Source organism: Engraulis encrasicolus, chromosome 24 (assembly GCF_034702125.1).
Source record: "Engraulis encrasicolus isolate BLACKSEA-1 chromosome 24, IST_EnEncr_1.0, whole genome shotgun sequence".
Classification (NCBI taxonomy): domain Eukaryota; kingdom Metazoa; phylum Chordata; class Actinopteri; order Clupeiformes; family Engraulidae; genus Engraulis; species Engraulis encrasicolus.
In genome coordinates this window covers 19462026-19484501 of record NC_085880.1, presented here as the reverse complement: position 1 = coordinate 19484501, position 22476 = coordinate 19462026, and the positions used below count along the sequence as shown (strand labels likewise).

General features: G+C 47.0%; 1 protein-coding gene across 5 annotated transcripts in view; it reads right to left on the bottom strand.

The window, feature by feature from the left end:
- LOC134441292 (girdin-like) overlaps positions 1 to 22476 on the bottom strand; it is a 100914-nt gene that overhangs the window by 58547 nt on the left and 19891 nt on the right. For all 5 annotated transcript variants that reach the window (XM_063191543.1, XM_063191539.1, XM_063191540.1 and 2 more), the window contains exons 4-7: positions 11152 to 11221; positions 4208 to 4266; positions 2671 to 2754; positions 1826 to 1966 (exon numbers count right to left, since the gene is read on the bottom strand). In XM_063191543.1, the coding sequence (XP_063047613.1) occupies positions 1826 to 1966; positions 2671 to 2754; positions 4208 to 4266; positions 11152 to 11221 (354 nt within the window). The remainder of the gene's footprint in view (positions 1 to 1825; positions 1967 to 2670; positions 2755 to 4207; positions 4267 to 11151; positions 11222 to 22476) is intronic.

The window sequence follows — 22476 nt, the reverse complement described above, 5'->3', positions numbered from 1 at the left end:
TCTTGGCGTGAGAGTGAGATGGTGGGTGGGTGGGGGGCTGCTGGCAACATAAACAGTGGCTGAGCTATGAAGCATCAATTGGGGTGCTGTTTGAGCCAGTGTCTGCCGTCTATGGTTCCACCCCTCCCCCCAGGCTGTGACTGTGTGTGTGTGTGTGTGTCAGCATGTGTGCAATTGTGTGTATATATGCACGTGCCTGTGAGTGTGCGTGCGAATGTGTGTGTGTGTGCATTTGTGTGTGCATGTGTGTGTGTGCATGTGCGTGTGTGTGCATGAGCATTTGTGTGTGTGTATGCATTTGTGTCTGTGAGCGTGCATTTGTGTGTGTGTGTGTGTGTGTGTGTGTGTGTGTGTGTGTGTGTGTGTGTGTGTGTGTGTGTGTGTGTGTGTGTGTGTGTGTGTGTGTGTGTGTGTGTGTGTGCGGAAATGGCAATTTAATGAAGAGCGTCTGGCCTCCAGTGAAACTCTGGAGATCATTATCCCTTTGTGTAGCGTACGCCACAAGGAGTAAGAAGTAGCCCCTCGCAGATTACCGCTCTCCCCCTCCCTCCCTCTCTCTCTCTTCATTTCTTGTTCTCTCCCTCTCCCTCTTCCTCTCTCTCTTCCTCTCTCTCTTCCTCTCTCTCGTCTGCCCTTTAAATCCCTTCCTCACCTGCGGTTGATATCAGTGTTAATGCTCTGACACTCCCCACCTTGTGCTCACCTAATTCCCACGTCACTCAGTTAACCTCAGCCCCACTTCACAGCCCTGAGGCGTTGAACGTTAAATGCATAACTGCGGAGGGACTTGGTCACTTGCTTTGCCTGTTAGGTTGCTCTGCACTGGAACTATGGCATCCACAACATCTCAAAAACAGCCCTTTAGCAATAACTGAAGGAGTGTGCAAGCTTGTGTGTTTGCTTGCGTGCTTGACTGTGCTGCTTTATTGATGTTACACTGCCCTGGAAGTGCTGCTGAGAGGCTCTGTCTGAGGTGTTTCAATAACTGTAGGGGTTTGGCAAGCCTGTGCACTGCCTACAAAGGAAAAGTGCAGTAACTACATGTTTTGTCAAAATGGAGTTAAGACTGAAAAATGATCTTCATTACACCTCTTGTCTTGTGAGAAAGCCTTATGGTCTAGATGTGTCCCGTTTGCTATGACAAATTTGTAGTAACTACAACATCCAACCTAATGCCAAGGCTTTGAAGGCATTTTTCTCAGTTTCAGTTTCAATGTTGGTGTAGTTACCGCACTTTGCGTTTGTAAGGCAGTGCACAGCACTACACTGGAGTTAGTGATGAGGTGTTTTCTGAGTTATTTTAAATGCACAAGAGAAGAGGCTTGTATGCTTGCTATGTTGTACTGCATTGCACTGCATGGCAACTGGGGGTGAAAGAATGTTTTTGACAAGTTGTTAATGTGTAACTGCCTGTATAGGGTCCTGTGGGATAGTGAACAGTAATGCATTGTACTACAGTACTGCAAGCAAGTGGTGCCGAAGGACTCATTCTCATCTTGTTAATGCATAGCCATTGGAGCTTGCAGACTTGTGTGCTGAACTGGACTCCGTTTCTCGAAAGCGTCATTGCTAGCCAGTTAACAACTCAGTAGGTTGCTGCACTGGTGCTGGGGGTGAAAAGCTTTTTCTGGTGTGCTGATAGTGCAGAACTCTTGGGGTTTTCCACTTTTTTCACTTGGGGTTTTCACACATTTCTGCTTTTTGTGTGTTGTGCCACGTGTTGCACTAATGGGGGATGGCCGTCGGGTGGTGTTGCTGTTGAGAGGCTGTGTGTACCACCAGGCACTTGAGGTGGGGGGTGGGGGGGTAATGGGGGTCTGTGTACCTCGAGCTGGTCGTCTCTCTCGTCCACCAGGCGCTTGAGGTGGAAGGCCAGGCTCCTGGAGAAGGAGTCCAGGTCCTCAGGGGCCGCCTCACCCCCCTCCAGCCACTGCAGATCCAGCACGTTCTCCTGGTTGTGGGTCACCTTGAATCGCAGCAAGCACACACACACAGCAGAGGCAAAAAAACATACATTTAGTACATGTGTGCTAAGTGGTGTGTGTGTGCTTGTGTGTGTGTGTGTGTGTGTGTGTGTGTGTGTGTGTGTGTGTGTGTGTGTGTGTGTGTGTGTGTGTGTGTGTGTGTGTGAGAGAGATAGAGATAGAGATAGAGAGAGACATTCTATTCAGAAAGAGACAGAAAAGGAGGAAGAGAGTGGATGTGTCGATGCATGTGTTTGCGTGTATGTGTGTGTGTGTGTGTGAGTACTTGTAGTACCATGCAACCTCCCAGCAGACACAGGTGATGAGGGACAGAGGAAGGGAAGGAGGGAAGGAGAGAGGGAGGGAAGGGAGATAGAAAATGAGAGAGAAGGAGGGAGAGAATGAATGAGGGAGGGAGGGATTGAGAGGGAGAGAATGGATGTGATGGTTGCTGGGTTACAAAACGGTTTCTGACACCGCAGGGGCCACACGATGACCTAAAAGGCTGCACACGCCTTCCTCTCGTGAGCTTCCTCAGATAAAAATGTGTTATCTCCACGTGACTGATTGCGGCGAGAAAAAATGGTGGCGATATCTCAACTTTTGATCAAAATAGGTCAAGGAACAAGGAGGGAGAAGGGTTTTTTTTGTAAATGTGCCTTGCTCCCTCCTGTGTGTGGCCCTCTTAGTTATATATATACTGTACCTCTTGGATGTGCGAAGCGATGACCGCCTTTGTGTCAAAGTCCAGAGTCTGAATCCTCTCAATGTAGTCCTCTTTTTTCTCACACTGGAAAACAAAAGGAGGGCAGCAAGAGAGAGAGAGAGAGAGAGAGAGAGAGAGAGAGAGAGAGAGAGAGAGAGAGAGAGAGAGAGAGGCAGAGACAGAGACAGAGACAGAGAGAAGACAGGAAGAGAGAAAGACAGAAAGAGGACAGTGAGGAGGCCACTCGGTCGGCAAGTCTGCAAGTCTGGAATGTTCACAAGGGGTCTTCAAGGGGTCAAACAAGCAAAGCTTCCCCAAACAGAGAAGAGCCATGCTGGGCCCTGATTGGCTGGCTAATAGACTGAGCTGTCAGCTACGGAATGTAGGCAGGAGCGTTCTCACCACCAAGTAACCAAACACACCGGCAGCAACGGTTAATTTTTGAAGGAAGCTGGTGTGTCTTTAAGAGGCACAGTAATACTCATCAGCTAAGGGGTCAAAGGTGGTGTGACGGAGACAGACTTAAGAGTATTGATCCTATAGCTTAACAATGAGTCACAAGTGACTGTACTGTACCAATGTGACTCTCCTACCACAGCTCAACAAATATGATCAGATATCACCAGATGATGATCATTTCATTGGGACAAAATGACACAGATATCTACTGAGTCGCAGTCAGCCTATGATGAATATGAGCTCTCGATTTTAGAAGATGAACCCTACCACCACTGCACCACAGAGACTCCACCTCTCCCACCACCACGTGTGGTGCATCTTTAAAAAATCCTATTGCAGCTGCACTTGCAGTCACCCTTGGTACGTGTACTGTACACATTAAGCAGTCCTTACTCTTACGAGGACCAGGGCTCATAGCCTCTTGATGTATCATCGTATAGCTAGCAGCTCTAATCCTATCCTCCTGAGGTCACATGTTAGTTAGCGTCCACCATGACACTCTCCCAGGGCTGTACGCTGGCTTGCACAGCCACACAGGTGATGCAGCTGCGGGGTCGTCTAGGGCAGAGCAGGCCTCCCACTGGGTCGGCTCTGCAAGCCTCTTTACTATTTACCAGGCTGTTCTACTACACCACCTGGCACCTGTCACAGTCATGGGGCTTTACAGTAGGAGTGAGGTCTCTGAGCTTTAGTAAGTGAGACTGCTGGGTGCCATACATTACATGGAGGAAGCCAGATACACTTCTCCTCCTCTCTTCATGACTTCTTCATATGTTGCAACTTTGACTAATTCATCAAATTATAAATAAAAAAACACATTTAGCTAAATGTCGGTCTGGTTAAGATCCCATAGCGCAAGAATCATCTAAGACTTGTCTACAAGCTTTTAACAAGCACATACACAAACAATTTTAAACATATTTAAAGAATAATACATTTTAGAAATAATAGAAATAAACATTTTTAGAAATAATAGATATTTATTGCACTCTCAACTGAGCATTCAGTAAACCTTGTAACAGAACAGTGTTGCCACTACACATGACATAACGGGCAGTGAGTTCAGCAAGGTACTTACCTGGACCGCACATCCCAGCAGCAGCAGCAGCAGTTTCTGCATCTCCTCCAGCCCTTGCTCTGCACACAAGAAAAAAAACACATGCACACACACAGACACACAGACACGCACACACGCACACACGCACACACACAGGACACACGCACACGCACACGCACACGCACACACACACACACACACACACACACACACGCACACGCACACACACACACACACACACACACACACACACACACACACAGACAAATCAAACATTACCAATTAGTCAGCAATCAACTCATTTGCCATCAACACTTAAGAGTAATTGCCCCACAGCGGCACCCTGCCTCTCCCATATATTCAATGTTTGGCAATAGAAACGACAAGAGCAAACAGTATAACAAAATAAGTGCTGTTGTCTCTCATTGATAACACTGACGGGGCAGCCGTCCAGGGGGTCTGATGAGCAAACAAGGCTAAAATAATGTCTGTGAAGAGGGAGACAGAACTGCTTTGTTGGGGGCAGGTGGGGGGCTTTCTAACAGCAGCCGTTGACCCTTAATGAGGCGCCGTGTTGACTGATGCTTTGTGTTGTTGAGTGATGCTTGTACATTGTTCTACAAGTTCTGATTACGAGCAAAAGAGAAAGGCCAAACATGACACCGCGCCGCCCACACAACCATACCAAACCGCCACAGCAGCAGAAGCACAGCTGGTCATAAATCACTACTCAGAGGATGCAGAGTCTAAAACAGGAGAATAATGACGCCACTCAGCCGCCCCACAAACAAAACAACAACATAATCAGTAATATAATAACACCATATACTGTACACACTCAGCCGCCCCACAACAACACAAACAGTAATATGATAACACCATATCTGTAGACATGCAATATTGCCTTGTTTTTCACAATCATTCATTAAAATTTCAAGCCACTCAGCACCACAACAGACAACATACAACACTCTATTCACAAACATATGTACACACAATGGCACTTAGAAAACAAAACAACTCTGATAATTAAAATCGCAAACCCTCAAAAAGAAAACCCAAGAAAACAAGCCGCCTTTACAATATTTACTGCTAGTGCAAAAAAACGACATGATCTCAGACATGATTTGACAGTAATTTCACAGTCACAGTCACACAGGACGTAGCGCTGGTGACGAGGCGAAAAGTTCTCAGCTAAACCAACAGGATGTTTTGGGACACATTAAAGTATAAACAACATTCCCTCATCTGAAGTGGAAGAGGGAAAAGCTAGCCGCTGACCTGTATTTAATTCTGTTCAGCCACAGCCATGGCTAGCCTAGTACACCATGTACACACAAGCAGAAAGCTGTGCATACCTTGGGACAGACATACTGTAGATTTTTTCCCAACGTGGTTTCAAATGTTACTGGGGATTTTTGCCAGTGATTCATAAGGCCTTTCATCCTAACCAGTGGCAGCTCTGTTCAGGTATCGATCAGGGTTTTCCTTTTTTGTTTGATTCTGAAGCAGCAGGTGAGCTTGCATGCCTGTGCAAGAGATCGATGGCAAACCTCACCACAATCACTGGTGTATTTCATGCAGTGTTTCTTTCAAGGCTACCTCAAAGCAACGATGGCTAACAGAGACTGATAAAGGCAAATATCCTTCACCATGTACAATCGCCACAGATTCCTCATCTCCGTTCGCCTGGAAAACACACATTCTTCAACTGTCTTTAATGTTTGGCATGTATACCATACAGGCAAAACCATACTGTACATTTGCCTTGAAAATGTGCATATTTGTGTGGGCAGGTTTTACAGGTTTCACAGAGGGGTAAGCTAGCGTACAGTGCACTGATGCAGCCTTCATATTTGTGTCGCCACAGAACCCTCCTTTATATTCACCTGGAAGACACAATTTATTTATGCTTTGCATGTGAAATATACACCAAACATTACTGCATATTTGACTTGAAAAGGTTTTACAGATTTCACAGAGATGGTAGCCACTAGCGTACAGCGTACTGATGCAGCCTTTATATACGTGTGTGTATGCATGCCCGTGTGTGTGTGTATGCATGCCCGTGTGTGTGTGTGCGCGCGCCCGTGTGTGTGTGTGTGTGTGTGTGTGTGTGTGTGTGTGTGTCTGTAGTGACAGGCTCCTAAGAAGCAAGGAGCCACTGAGGAGGAAAGCCAGCACAGCCCAGCCCAGCGCAGATATTCATGAGCGCAAATCTCCACAAGCGCCCAAGATAAGCAGCAGGCAGCCCGCCTGGATGAATAATTTAAAAGAGGCTCACGGAAGAATGCGAAGAGATGGAGGAAAAGAGGGGAAAAGGAGGATGAGGAGGACAGAGAGGACAGGGTTTGTGGAGAGGAGAGGAGGTTTGTGGAGAGGAGAGGGTTTGTGAAAGACAGCACCAGTTATTCATTTTCCCTCCTTCTCAACATGATGGAGAAATGATTCTTGATTCCTGTGATTTGAAATGCCATTTCTTGGAACTGTTGAGTGTCTTTATTGATCCTAAAGGAAACAGCGGTGACACCATTTCCACCAGGGGAGGATTGTGACACATCGCCATCATCACCACCATCATCATCATCATCATCATCATCACCACCACCATCATCATCTTCATCATGGCTCGTCATAGCCTGATTTTACTACCACATCAATTACTTCGTAATTCATTTTTGATCTGGACTCTTTGAAATGAGTAGTGAGTGACCAATCGCTGACAGTTGACGTTAATGTCGTTCATGTGAAAGCATTGCCAACAGGGGAAGATTGTGGCACATCATCATCATCATCATCATCATCATCATCATCATCATCATCATCATGGTTGGCCATGCCCCCTGGCCCCCTCTCTTCCTGGCAGGGCAGGAAGTGCATGTCTGCGGGGTCACGGGGAGGACACCGGCTGACCAACTCATGGCAGAGCCTTTTCCTGTTGGCCCATTGTGTGTGGAGGAGAGTGAGCGAGGTGTAAAGAGGAAAGAGGTCCCCAAGAGCAGGGGTGGGGGTTGGGGTTAGGATTGGGTGGAACACCCCCCTCTTTTCTCTCCGTGTCCTGGAGGATGAGTCACACTCCAGACAACCGGAAGGATATAGCGGTGGGTTTTCAACCTTTCAACAGAGACACGTCTCCTATGATGTCTGAATGCATCTCTCTACATTCACATTCTTATTGCGGAACTCTGTCATTGCTGTGTGTGTAAATGATTTATCAAGCTAGTATGCACACAGCTGCTATAACAACAGCACCACCACAACCACCACCACCACCACAACCACCACCTGGCCTTGTACTGTATGAAATGTGTGAATTTCCCTGTACGAGCTTGTTTCCCTCTACTGTGTCATTGTTAGTCACTGGCAAACACAATAAGAGGAACAGAGCAGAGGAGACATTGCCGTGGTGTTTCACCCAAGATCTGTTTCCAGAGGCCTGACCAGAGACATATTTCAAGACTTGGAATGTGTGTGTGTGTGTGTGTGTGTGTGTGTGTGTGTGTGTGTGTGTGTGTGTGTGTGTGTGTGTGTGTGTGTGTGTGTGTGTGTGTGTGTGTGTGTGTGTGTGTGTGTGTGTGTCCACAAAATGATCCTTAGGGACAAGATTTCATTTTCTTAACAGCCTCTGACATTCACGAAGACGAAACTGAGTCAGCACACACACAACAGTGTAACAGCTTTAACTTGATCTGGTATTGGGGTAACTACATTAGCTGTCTATCATTTGATAACAACAACAAAATAAACAGCCTCAACCAAACTGGTCTTGAATCAGACCCTTTCGATGAAAAGGCACAGTTTACGATTTTAATCCACAACACATTTTAACAATATCACTGAATGGTTCAAGGGACTTGAGCTGTTCGGTCAACTGTAACTGTTCTGTAATGTCATTGCACTGGTCTGGCTCTAGAAACAGGAAAGCATGGCTCAAATCAGGTCATAACATAAAAAAACACTGAGCTTTGTGGGTTCCTGATTAAGCGGCTTTAATTCCATTTGCAATCTAACTGTAATTGCTGTAATTTGATTAGGAAAGGCTGTTGATATTGTTACCAAAGGCAAAACATAATTTGGCCGGTGGGCTGCCACTAGTAGCGAAGCTGACAGCTCCCTTCCTACCACCCCTCAAATGTGGGAGTCTCCCGCTCTCCCGCTGTCCCCCTCTGTCTCTCCTTGTTCCTCTCCCTCTCTCTCTGTCTGTGTCTGTCTGTATGCCTCTCTCTCCCTACCTCTCCCCGTCTCTCTGGCTCTCTCCACCTGTCATGGGGGCCCCAGTGTCTCTTTGCAGTTGTCTGTGTTCATCTGGAACCAATGGGGAGACAGGCAGCTGTCATGAACTGTGGTGGTGCCTACTGTATTACTGGAAGACTTCATCTGCAGAGCTTGTAAAAGATGCCGGTTGTGGTGTAGTTAGTTCCTCAGAGCTGTGAGCTGGGGTAGTGTGTTTTAAAAGCTGAATCTCTAACGCGCTGACAGCCCTGTAAATGTAAATTCCCATCAGCGTGATGAAAGGAGCTGTGTGACGCTAGACAACCGGAATCAAACAGCTTCTGTGATGAAAAGCTAAACGCTTACACTGAAACACAGAACCGAGTGGGTTTTGGGAGAGAGATGGCAAGAGTTCAGTAAAGGAGACAGGAAAACAGGAAGACAGACAGCAAAATGGAGAGCAAGGTGTGTTGACAGAAAGAGGGATATTATATGAAGAGATGAAACTACAACAGCTTCTTTGATGAAGAGCTCCATGTTAAAATGTCAAAATAGAGGGGCTTTTGACAGAGACAGCAAGAGTTCGGGAGACAGGAAATGGGGAAAGGGAAAGAACAACAGGGCGAGAGAAAGAGCCTCATTGGCCACATTTACATGACGTTTTAAAATCTGAATGAATAAATCTGAATTGAATAGTTCCGTCAAGTTAAAGGGACAGTTTGGTCAATTTCAACATGCAGTTGTATTGCTCACGCTACCCTTGACTTGTCAGTACCTGGTGATGCCACATTTTTCGGCTCAGCCCTTTCCGAGATATGAGCAATTCTAATGGGGGCAGCGTTTGTTTACATTTTTAAAAAATGAAACATAGGCCAACTCCAAATATTTTCCCAAAAGGTACTGCTGTTTGCTAGTTGTCTGCTGATGTTTTATAACCTTTTGGATGTTTTTGGGAATAAATAAAAATGTTTTTTTGAAATGTAAACAAAGAGCTGCCCCCATTACAATGACCAGGATCTCGAAAACGGTTGAAGAAGAAGGAAAAAAAATCTCAGGCACTGACAAGTCCAGGGTAGTGTGAGCATTACAACTGCATGTTGAAATTGACCAAACTGTCCCTTTAACATTGAACTTTCATTTAATTCCGAATTGTGAAGTGTTTACATGACGTTTTCAAAGCGGGATTAATTCTGAATTAAATGCCTCTCATCTAAATGAGGCCATGGAAACAAAAAAGATGAACACTGAAGGGGAGAAAAAGAAACAATGACCAAAAGAAGTGAGCAAGCTAGTGACGAGAGACTCCATTAGTGCCCGAGGGTTGTATCCCCCCCCCACGGTGCTGATAATGTGCCCCTCCCCCACGCTGCCCTAATGACTACATAATAAAAGCCACATGGACAACCGCTCCCAGATGTTCTGCCTCTGCCACCGCCAGCACAGGAACTAGGGAGCACAAAGGTCGCCCTAATGCAACACAATGAAGCTGCAATATCCACTCAGATGAACTCGAGATCGACTCGCGTTCCCAAAAGCCACCAGTCTGCTTCACTCAGATATAATGCACTAAAGCTGCTGATAGCAAGGCAGGAGATGACTGCATACAGTGCATATACACTTGGTACTATACGTAAATAGAGTGGCCTTTGTTTCCTCTAATTCAATAGTGTACGGTTTAGCCAGTAACCTAAAAATGAGTAATAACTATCCGAGTGGACCCTTCTTATATGAACCGGTATTGTGTGCGGCAGAATGACGCAACATACATATTGAAGACCGACTTAGACCTTTATCGAGAGCCAAACAGCAGCTATACAGCTATGTTATAAGGCTACTTTTGGACGCAGCACAATAAAGACACGACACGACACACGCTGACGCAGAACGGTTCATGATCTACAGTATATGAGCACCTCCTGACTGATTTTTTTCCAAGTGCCACAAACATCCAGGTCAGTCATATAGCTCAATCATTTGCAAATATAAATAATAATAATACATGAAGTGCATAATGTGCACAGTGCTCTAAGAAAACCACCCAGTGAATCAGAAAAGCAACACAACAACGTGTGTCCAGCATTAATCAGAAACATTAATAGAACAACAGCAATGTGTAGGTTAAAGGAACCATGATCCAGCATGGCCAAACATTAACTCGGTGGGGAAAAAAACTTTTTCCAAACCAAATCTATGGGAAAATGGCAACTTTATATCTCCACACAATTTCCAGTCAGTAAAAATATCCCTGTGGCCCAGTGTAGAGGATATTAAACAGGGAGAGATGGAGAGATGGAGAGAGAGAGCGAGAGAGAGAGAGAGAGAGCGAGAGAGAGCGAGAGAGAGCGAGAGAGAGGAATAGAGAGAGACAGAGACCTAGCTTGAGAGGCCAGAGATGGACAGAGAGAAAAAAAGAGTGTGAAAGCGGGAGCCAAAGAGAATAGGTACAGAAGCAGCCAGTCAGAGAAGATGCAGGGAGATACAGGCCCAAAGAGCCTGAAGAAAGGGAATGGCATGGCACGACACATAGGGCTCTAAATTAACCATCATCACTAGCCAAAATGGCTTTTAGACGTTAATCTTACTGGCCAAACACTAATGGATCAAAGTGGCTAAGTGGTAAGTTTTCTTTTCTACCAGTCAAACTGAATTTCCACCAGCCTTTGGCCGGTTGGCAGGTGTTAATTAGAGCCCTGCTGGCACATGGCCTTGCCTGATGTGGCCTGGCGTGGGGTAGCGTTGCCTGGGAAACCTACCGCTGAGAGGGTTCCTGCCCAGCACCAGCACATTGGGGAGGGGCATCATCACCAGCTGCTGAAGGGTCTCCTGCAATAGACGAACAAGAGAAAACGAGAGAGGTGAGATTAGCACAGCAGCTCACACAATACATATTAGATTTTGAGGTACAGAGAGAGGGTTTGAAGTCTGTGTTTCATTCCGATTGCGTGCAACCTTCTTCAGGGCTAATTAGAAATGTCTCATCATGTGATCGTATCACATGACTGCCACTACACATTATGACAAAATAACACAATTGACATTAAACACAACAAGATAACTATGCACACCATACATTAAGAAGATGTGTAGTTTAAAACAGTAGCACGTATTAGATTTTACATTTTAGTGGCTTTTGTGCCTCAAGTTTACAGGACAATGTGAGATGGTGACAGCAAGTGAGTGGGAGAGATGGGGTAGATTTGGGGAAATGACCTTGGGCCAGGAATCAAACCCTGGTCCCTGGCGTAACAGTACAGTGCCTTGGCCATTTTAGCCAAAGCCAAGACCACACAACACACATTAGACAGTACAGTACATCACCGCATAGCACATCAGAGCTTTAACTGTGGGCTTGTAACAATTACTACCACATGGCCTCCATATTTGCTGGAGTAACTTCAGTAGCATTACAACCTGACTGATCTGGGATCAGAGCTGTGGCCAAGGCAGCCACTAAGCACACAAATCAAGCCTGTGGAATGCACAGCACACAGTCACTACAAGGCATCATTACTCCACAATTTCAGATTCATGTCAGATTTGGACTCCTATAATAAGCCAGTGTTCTTTTTAAGGCTTTATATACTCCTGAAAAAAACATGTTTAAAAAAAAAGTATTTTAAGAAATATTTGTAGTGACCTAAAAAACTCCACATCCGTTCATATCTCTAGACAGTACTCCCACCGCTGGACCAGTTTCTCAAAAGTGGCATTGCTAACCAGTTAGCATCTTAGTAGGTTGCCTACGTGGAATTGAATTGCAACCAAATAAGTTGCTATGTTAGCTGTTAGCACGGACAATGTTGAGAAATGCACCATTGATACGCCAATGCATTACCGCTCATTAACTTGCTGATGTAGAGGATCCGAGCCCAGTTTGCTCCCCACTGAGGAGAGTATAGACCTAGTGTAAGCCTGCTACTGGCTAGACGGCCAAAGCTGCTTATCAGCTATGGAGTCCCTCCCCCATCACCACCCCCATACTCAACACAGACATATACACACTCGGACACACTCACACACACACATACACACACACACACAGACACGCACACACGGACAGGCACACACGGACAGGCACACACGGACACAGGCACACACGGACACGGACACCCACACACGGACACCCACACACGGACACACAGGGCCACAGGGCCACACCCACACATCGGGATGGGCCGGTACAGTAGCAGCATGGCACGGGGCAGCAAGACGGCTGGATGGATTGATTTTTCCACTCCTCATTTATAAGCCTGGTCTCCTATCAGGCCATATCAGAGCATCCTGTAATGCTTCCCATCCATTCCATCAGCATCAGCAGAGAGCCGGCCGCTCTCTAAAACCTCTTCCATCAGAGCAGAATCCGACCCGCCGTAATGGAAGCCATGGGACACGGCCTGAGCTTTTTGGATCAGGTCCAGGTGTGTGTGTACAGTGTGTGTGTGTGTGTGTGTGTGTGTGTGTGTGTGTGTGTGTGTGTGTGTGTGTGTGTGTGTGTGTGTGTGTGTGTGTGTGTGTGCGTGTACTATAGTGTATGTGTACACACCGATATACAGTCAATGTCTGCTGATGTGCCACTTTCGGAAACTATACCCAGCAGTAATAATGAGCAATCAGATAAAATCAAAACAGCAACAGACAGCATTAACACGAGGCCTCTCGTGAATCTCTCATCCTGAGAGGGAGGATGTCTGCATGCCTGAGTGGCGCTGCACAAAGAGACACACTCTCTCCACTCTCCACCAGAGACACTCTCTCCACCAGTCATCATCATCATCAATCTCCACTTTCACAGCTCATCTGCTCTGGTGTGTTTTGGTCACATGGAGTCAAAGGAGGTCAACGGATTGATTGAAACACAACACACAAGTCAAAACTGTCCGTCTGTTTTGCCTCACTGACCGCAACATCTTTCCCAGCTGAGCGGGACGGACGGTATCGAATGGAGAGACCGGAGGCCACGTCAGTGACGTCAGCAGCAGCTTTGAAGTCGCAAACACGCCACACGCTCAGGCAGAAGAAAGCACTTCAGAAGTTACCAAAACAAGATCAATAGTCAGACGTTGCGTGCAAACCCTCGAGAAAGTAAATGGGTTGCTGACCGATAGATCTAGAGCTCTACTGACCAACCTGCACAGTGACGTGTAGAGTACCGGCACGCTGCTAACTGCACAATTGGATCCATGCAACATTTCCGTTAAATTCTTTCCAATATTTTGTTCAAGAGACCGAGACCCCCATCAGAGCATGGTCAAGGACAATAACTGCGAACAGTTTGGTTTCATTGGACATTACTCAATGCTTTTATTTTATTTTTGTTTTGCATGTTGCATTAGGAGGAGAGCACCGAAACAGCATAAAATGTTGTCAAGCAGCATCCGCAGTATTTCATCATGTTTTGCTTGTGCATTGTTTATCTTATGGGGCTTTCCTCTCACATTGGGATTCATCCATCTGTCTCTAAGCTTATACTGTAGCACAAACTCACCCTCAGACCCGAACCTGGGTCCCCACGGGCATCCAAGCCCATATGTGGAGGGCCTTAGCGTGCTGTGCCACAGTGCCCCCCTAAATACATAAATGGGAGCATACTGATGTAGTAGACTCTTTGTTTGTTTGTTTGTTGTTTGACCTTCCTACTGTGGCCAAGCGCCATAATAAAAGTAGTTGTGCGTGCTTTAGCTTTATCATGCTCATCTGGAGATGATGATGGGCCAGTTGTACACTGGGTCTTACTGGCACTTAATGAATAAAGGATGGACGGAAGGGAAGGTAGACATACAACTTGGGTCAGAGAGAGAGAGAGAGAGAGAGAGAGAGAGAGAGAGAGAGAGAGAGAGAGAGAGAGAGAGAGAGAGAGAGAGAGAGAGAGAGAGAGAGAGAGAGCAGTCTTGGCGCAGAGGAAGCTCTCATCACATCTGGCCCTTAATGTCTTGGCCATCTGCTTACGGAGAGGAGAGGAGAGGAGAGGAGAGGAGAGGAGAGGAAGGGGAGAGGAATAGAGGAGGAGGAGAGGAGCAGAGCAGAGGAGAGGAAGGGGAGAGGAGAGGAAGGGGAGAGGAGAAGAGGAGGAGAGAAGAGGAGAGGAGGAGATGCTAGTGGAGAGGAGATGCTAGTGGAGGGGAGTGGAGTGGAGTGGAGAGGAGAGGAGAGGAGAGGAGAGGAGAGGAGAGGAGAGGAGAGGAGAGGAGAGGAGAGGAGAGGAGGAGATGCTAGTGGAGAGGAGAGGAGCCTGCACTGAGGGGACTTACAGGTATGAGTTACAGGATGCTTTAAACATCAGTCTGAGTCTGACAAGAGGAGTGTGTGTGTGTGTGTGTGTGTGTGTGTGTGTGTGTGTGTGTGTGTGTGTGTGTGTGTGTGTGTGTGTGTGTGTGTGTGTGTGTGTGTGTGTGTGTGTGTGTGCGTGTGTGAGCGTGTGTGAGCGTGTGTGAGCGTGTGTGTAATGTGCATAGACAAGATCAGTTTGTGTGTGTCGTATGTGACAATGCATCCAAGAGAGCAGCCGGCCCTAAACAGGGCCCCGGGAGGAGGAGAAATGAAAATCTCTTTCCAGGAGCGGAAGGACAGCAGATAGATAATGGCATCTGTCTGAGGAGGACGGCAGCTCATGTTCACCCCACCATTACAGCCCCATACCCCAGGCTTTCTGGACACACTTGTGTTTGATTTCACGGCCCAAAAGGCCAAATATGGCTGCATTTCCCACTGCGAGCCAAAAGGAGACATTTACTTTTTCTGCTAAGCACTATTTTTCCTTCTGCTGCTCTGTTGACATAGACTTGGTTTTCCAAGCAGAACATAGTTGTTGGTTTTCTTTGGAAAAAGCAACAGACCATTACCAAAAATTATTATGTATGTATTATTAAACATTATTATTGGAGTGAAAGGGGGGACTGAGGGAAGGTGGTGGGGGAAAGGCTGGTTTGTGAAAAGCAGTGCTTGTGAGATGAGATAAAACACCATCTGGGGTCTCTGACCACATGAGTGAACGAGAGAGAAAACACACACACAAGCTTCCTACAAACACCTGTCCCCCTCTTTGACCAACCACCTCCCCCACTACACACACACACACACACAGACACACAGACACACAGACACACACACACACAGACACACACACACACACACACACACACACACACACACACACACACACCTGTCATCTCACCACAGCATATGTTTACAATGCAAGCACACGGCACAAAGACAGTAGTCACACAGTTGAAGGAAAAAGAAAAAACAGGGCACCTCCCCATAATGGCTGCGGCGTGTGACGCGTTTGTGTGTATGTGATGTTTAAATGAGGAAAGACCGTTTCAGGGGTGCATTTCTCGAAACCATAGTTGCTAACTATGTTAGCTACTTTGTTGTTTGCAATGCAATTTCCTATTGACAACTAACCAAGTTGCTAACTGGCTAACAACTACGCTTTCGAGAAACACACCCCCAGGAAAGCCCTCAGTCTAGGAAACTCGTACAACAGCTCTGTTGGCACAGGCTAGTTGTAGTGAACGTACGAGACTGAAAATGGAAACAAATACCTCTCCCTACCATAACCAAAAGTGCATTAAATCTTCCTTGCATACCACAAAACGGTGCGCTTTAGGGTGTATGTTCCGTTGGGGACATGACAAAAGCATGATTCAAGAAGTGAGCTCAATTTTCACAAGAGGAAAAAAGGCGGTTGGCAATGTAATAAAAAAAGGAAACCCGGTGAGGCAGTTTAATGACGCTAGTAAATCTGTGCTTACTCGTAATACATCATATGTGCCAACAGATTAATTGGGGCTTGCACGAAAGAAGGGGAAAAAAAGCAGAACAACACAATGATGGCTGGAGGACATGTCTACTGCAGGAGTTAAAAATACACATTTGGGGGACATCAATTTAATGCTGGCAGTGTAATAATTCGCGGCACTCTGAAGAAAACTCTTTGTCCAAACGTTAAGCTTAGTCTTGCACCTTTATAAATACTTTTCAAACATCCAATTTTGAGTAACTCCAGTGATCCTCCTTCATGATGTGCAATAATTTGTATTTTAAATGGGGCTGTGCACAGCTGGGGTTTACAGTAGATTATGCAGCGTGCGTTCTGTATAATAGATGACACTACACTGCCAAGGGAGGTGCCTCCGCCAGACTGGGCTGGGCTCCTCGTCACACAGACGGAATGACAGCGAGGACACAGACACAGCCACGCACACAGACACACATGCAACGTGCACACACATGCAACGTGCACACACATGCAACGTGCACACACAGCGTCACACACAGCGACACACACACATGCACACAGCGACACACACACACACACACACACACACACACACACACACACACACACAGACACGGACGTGTGAACACACACAAGTTCCCCATGTCGAAATGAAAGGGTCCTCCCCACTGTGTACAGTTCCCCAGCAGAGTACAAACAGACACAAGGCACACAGGACTGACATCCAGCAGCACACATCATCATACTGTCCACCGGGACAAAGGAGAGAGAGAGAGAGAGAGAGAGAGAGAGAGAGAGAGAGAGAGAGAGAGAGAGAGAGAGAGAGAGAGAGAGAGAGAGAGAGAGAGAGAGACAGAGAGAGCGAGAGACAGAGACAGAGAGAGAGAGAGAGAGAGAGAGAGAGAGAGAGAGAGAGAGAAGGAATGACACCTCTGCATCCTACAGTATAGCCATGTCCACACCACCCCCAAAGAGAGAGAAAGAAAGGAGAGAAAGAGGGGGGATAGGCCGAGAGAGGGAGAGAGGGAGCACGCAGGAATGACACCTCGATCAAAACACCTCCTCCCCTGCTCTCTCCCTCCTCATGAATGAAGCAGAGGGGCTGGTGGTGGTGGCGGCTGGGTTGGTCATATTTTGCATTATTGATGCTCCCTCTACTCAGGATTTCCTCAGTATTTCCCCCATCTCCTCTATCTTCAACGGTCTCCTCTTCTGGTGTGAGGGGGCTTGCTCATGTTTCACACTGATAAGGAAGGGAAGGTCAATTATGATGCACGAGTAATTATACGGCCTAGGGCCCATCTGTAGCGGAACAATACATACTACTGAAGACTTAATACTACTAATGAGGAAGGTGTGTGTTTTGTTCTTGAACACGCCACCGCTGGCTGCCCATGCCAGAGCAGAGAGAGAGAGAGAGAGAGAGAGAGAGAGAGAGAGAGAGAGAGAGAGAGAGAGAGAGAGAGAGAGAGAGAGAGAGAGAGAAAAGACAGACAGACAGACAGACAGACAGACAGACAGACAGACAGACAGACAGACAGAGAGAAAAAAAGAAAAAAAAGAAAGAAAGAGAGAGAGAGAGAGAGAGAGAGAGAGAGAGAGAGAGAGAGAGAGAGAGAACAGGGAAAATTAGCAACTTTAACTTTTACAGCATACTGACAAACACAAGGCTGGCTGTGGAAGTGTTGCCTTCCCTCTCACACACATACACACACACAGCTGCATGGGTGGAAGTGGGGTTGCGGATATGGGGGGTGGGGGACACTGCTGTGTTTGGAGGAGACACAGGGTTGGGGTCTGTGTGTGTGAGAGAGTGCGGTTGACTTCCCTCCCCGTGTGTGTGTGCGTGTGTGTGAGTGCGTGTGTGTGTGTGTGTGTATGCGTGTGCACTGTGACTTCCCTCCCCTTTCCATACAGCAAGAGAGTTCCGTTTAGGGAGGAAGGCCTAAAACAAGAGGCCTGATTGTGCAGTCAGTGGAGAAGTGGGGTGGGGGTGGTGTGTGTGTGTGTGTGTGTGTGTGTGTGTGTGTGTGTGTGTGTGTGTGTGTGTGTGTGTGTGTGTGTGTGTGTGTGTGTGTGTGTGTGTGTGTTGTCGGCTGGGGTTACCAAGACTCACACTCCCCCAGTGCCTGAAGTGAGCTGCCTGAATCACACCCATTCTACTGCAGACACACAGCCGTTACCATGGCAACTACTAGCCTTTATTCAACCCAGCCAGCATGCGTGTGTGTGTGTGTGTGTGTGTGTGTGTGTGTGAGTGTGTGTGTGTGTGTGTGAGTGTGTGTGTGTGAGAGAGAGAGAGAGACTGTGCATGTGTGAGATTTTGTGCATGTGTGTGAGCGTGTGCATCTGAGGGGTGTGCATGTGTGTACAGAAGCGAGAGACAGAGCTTGCGTGTCTGTGTGTGTGCACGCCCACATGCATGTGTGTGTAATGTGCACTGTGTGGATATGTGCTTTCCTGTGAGTGTGAGTGTGTGTGTGTGTGTGCATGTGCATGGCAGCCAGAGAGGAGCTTGTGTAATGTGTGTGTACATGTGTCAGTGCCTATATGTGTGACTGAGGTAGATTTGTGTGCGTGTGTGTGTGTATGTGTGTAGGTGGGTGCATGTGTGTGCATGTGTGTGTGTGTGCGCGTGTGTGTGTGTAGGTGGGTGCATGTGTGTGCGTGTGTGTGTGTGTGTGTGTGTGTGTGTGTGTGTGTGTGTGTGTGTGTGTGTGTGTGTGCGTGTGTGTGTGTGTGTGTGCGCATGTAAAGATGTGAGTGAGAAGCTGGTGTGGATGTGCATGTGTGAGTGCAAGCGTGTGAGCATATGTGCGTGCATGTGTGCGTCTGCGTGCACGAAAGCACGCACGCAAGTGTGCGTGTCTGTGAGAGAGTATTAAAGAGAGAGAGAGAGCAAGCGTGTGTGTGTGTGTGTGTGTGTGTGTGTGTGTGTGTGTTTGTATGTATGTGTGTGTGTGTGTGTGTGTGTGTGTGTGTGTGTGTGTGTGTGTGTGTGTGTGTGTGTGTGAGAGGGTGTGTGTGCCAGGGACAGCATGTGTGCTTGGATGTGGCAGCGCATGCGTGCACGTGTGCGCAGAGCAGAGCACCAGACTCTCTCTCTCTCTCTCCCTCTCCCCATCTTTCCTTCCATCCCTCCTTCTTTCTTTATCTCTTCCTCCGTTTCCACTCTTCCCTCGTTCTCACTGCGGATGTTTCTGCTGCTCCAGAAAGCGTGCAGCGCTTATGAATTCGCTAAATGGCTTCAAAACAAGACAGCTGCCTGGAGACTGGAGTACAGAAAAAACACACAAGGTGGAAAACGAGGAAGTTACTTTGCTATGCACAGCGATCAAACACAACCTCTGTTTAAAAATGTTTCCTATTTTTGTCAAGCGAACAATAGGCTGTGAAACCACATCAGAGTGCCAGTGAACAAATCAGCTGCTACCAGCCTCGCCCCTCCATCTCCCCTCCCAGGCCTACAAGTAGATACCGTGAATACCTTGACAACTGATACCGTGAATACCTTGACTACCTTGAATACCTTGAATACCTTGACTACCTTAGGTTCTCTCCATTATGCGAGGACTCCCATCCTCGGCCTGTACTTGTGGCCTTGCGGTTCCCTGACGCCCCGCCTCCGTGGAGAAAACAATAAAGATTCCTCGCCGTCAGCCGAGCCACAACAACTTTTAGGGGATTATTCTTCATTCACCGTCCCAATTGCAAATGAGAAAATTGCATTTGAATTGTGCTTTTGTGAAATAATGAAATACACTTCTGTCGCCAGTAATGTCATCACGAGGCCACAAGCAGGTAAGGGAGCAAAGGAGGACGGGAGTTAGGATATTAGAATGGACCCCTTAAAATACCTTGAATACCTTGAATACCTGCCCTGGTGGTACTAATGACACTAATGACAGGTTTACTGTCTCCCCCCCGAGGTCTTTATGTGACCACACCAGGGGCCTCATTTATAAAACTTTGCGGAAGAAATGCGCCAAAAGATGGCGCACGCACGAAACTCAGGATGTGCGTGCGCAAGAAAATATCCAGATTTATAAAGCATGGCGCACGCACGTTCCACGTCGATTTCCCTTTATAAATCCCAACTGACTCTGAAGTTGCGGCAAATGTGCGCACCTGTGGACACACCCATAATTATCTATGAATATTCAGTGAAACGCCCAAAATGAATATTTATATCTGTGGACGGCGTGCGGAAAGCAGACGAGATAGCCTATTTACCACATGTGGAGCAAACAGTTTTATTAGATAGGCCTAGAGAACGTTGGGCAAAGTGGAGCGGTTAAGTTTGGGTAGTCGTAGGCTACAAAATAAAACCTTGAATTGCAGCATGTGGATGGTTATGTTGACAAAAACCACACTATACCAGAAGTAAAAAAAATAAAATAAAATAAGGATGGCATGGACATGAACCTGCCAAGTCAAGGACATGTAGGCTAGTATTAATTGAGTTGTGAACAAAGGGAAAAATAGCTGCGTCAAGGAAACATCTCACATGGCATGTCCCCATGTGAAATTCGCCGGTAATCTATTCGCTGTCTCATCGCACCTCATATGCACCGGGTTTAAACTTTTTTCAACAATTGCCGTTGGTCACTGCGCGCAGCTGTCTGCTTTCAGTTCAAAGCGACGCCCCAACTGTCAATCGACATATCCACAGACAGCATGACATATGGACATTTTCTAGTCTGTATTTATTAAATGTGTGTATTATAAACTTACATTATCAGTGTATAAGGCCAGCTGTCAAATGCACTCCTCTGCTTTGATGACGAATAACCGCATGGAAAAGAAATGACATGCAACGAAGAGAAGAGAAACGAAACTTTCCATTAGTATGGCACTTGCGCTTGCCTGTATGGCTGAAAAAATCAACCATTACAGATGAACTTGGGACTCGAGCAGATGATTCTGCAACTGGCTTAAATGTTGACGTAATTCCTTGCAGACTCGGAACACTTCATAGCCTACCGATACGATTATAGCCCGATACTGGAAAGGTCCGTGGTTATTGTTAATAAAATGTAGGGTATTTCCAAATGTAACGCAGGCCTATCTTAAACGTACAATTTCAAGCGTCTATTACATGCATGTGGCTATGGATAGGCCAGGTAGGCCTATTTCCACCATTACCAAACAACAAAACAACCGCGTTTTCGTTGCGAACTGGATTAACTAATGTTAAAGTGGCTATCGTGACACTTGACCTTTGATTTTTTTTCTTCAACCAATTTCGGGTCGTTCTTCCAGCTACCTCCCGAGGTCGCGCTTTCCGCGTTTGGTCTTTTGTTTAGTGCCTACGCATGGGTCAAACTTTGCGTGGAGCTGCGCATGTTTACCGCCAAGTTCTTTTTCTATAAATACCAAACCTTGCGGTGAACTTGGCGTGCGCAGTCTTTTGTGCGTACGCACCCGTTATAAATGAGGCCCCAGGTCAGCGGGAGACCTCGTATCACAAGGCAGATCAAAGGGACGTCACACCTTAGCCAATTAGGCCACTGTGGAGTCCGCCAGAGTCACGCTTACATAGTCACCTCCACCCACCCACTCACCACCTTCCATCGCCTCCGACACACCACCTCACCTCCAACACCTACCTCACCTCACTCACTCATGGCATACACTATGCCATACATACAAAGCATCAAGTCTGCTCGCCTCCGACAACTCCCGTCCCCTCACCTCACCTCACTAACCATGCCTGGCTTACATACAAACCATCACCTCCCCTTGCTTTCTGACCCTCACACTTTACATATCAACAGTCACCATTCCCTCGCCTCTTCACTCTCACACCTTGCATACAAATTACAAACGACCTCCCCTCGCCTCCGACAACTCTACTCACCTCACATACACCCCCTCACCTCACTAACCAATACACCATGCCCTACCGCACATACAAACCATCACCTCCCCTCGCCTTGGACTCTCACACCTTATATACAGTCCCCTCCCACACCCGGCTTAACTCACTAACCCATACACCATGTCTTACATACTCAATTACCTCCCCTTGCCTCTGACTCTCACACCTTACATATAAACAGTCGCCTCCCCTGAACTCATATACACTACCTGACTTTCGTCACGCCTAGCTTACAAACTAACAAGCCATCACTTACCCTATCACCTCCCTTCACCTCCCCTAGACTCCGACACCTATTCTTGCCACTATACACTCCTCCTCAACATGCCACAACCCCCCCTCACCTACCATGCACCTCATGAGCGCACACATGCACACACATGCGCACACATGCGCGCACATGCGTGCACGCCCGCACGCACGCACGTTGCCTTCCATACATTCCCACTCAGATCT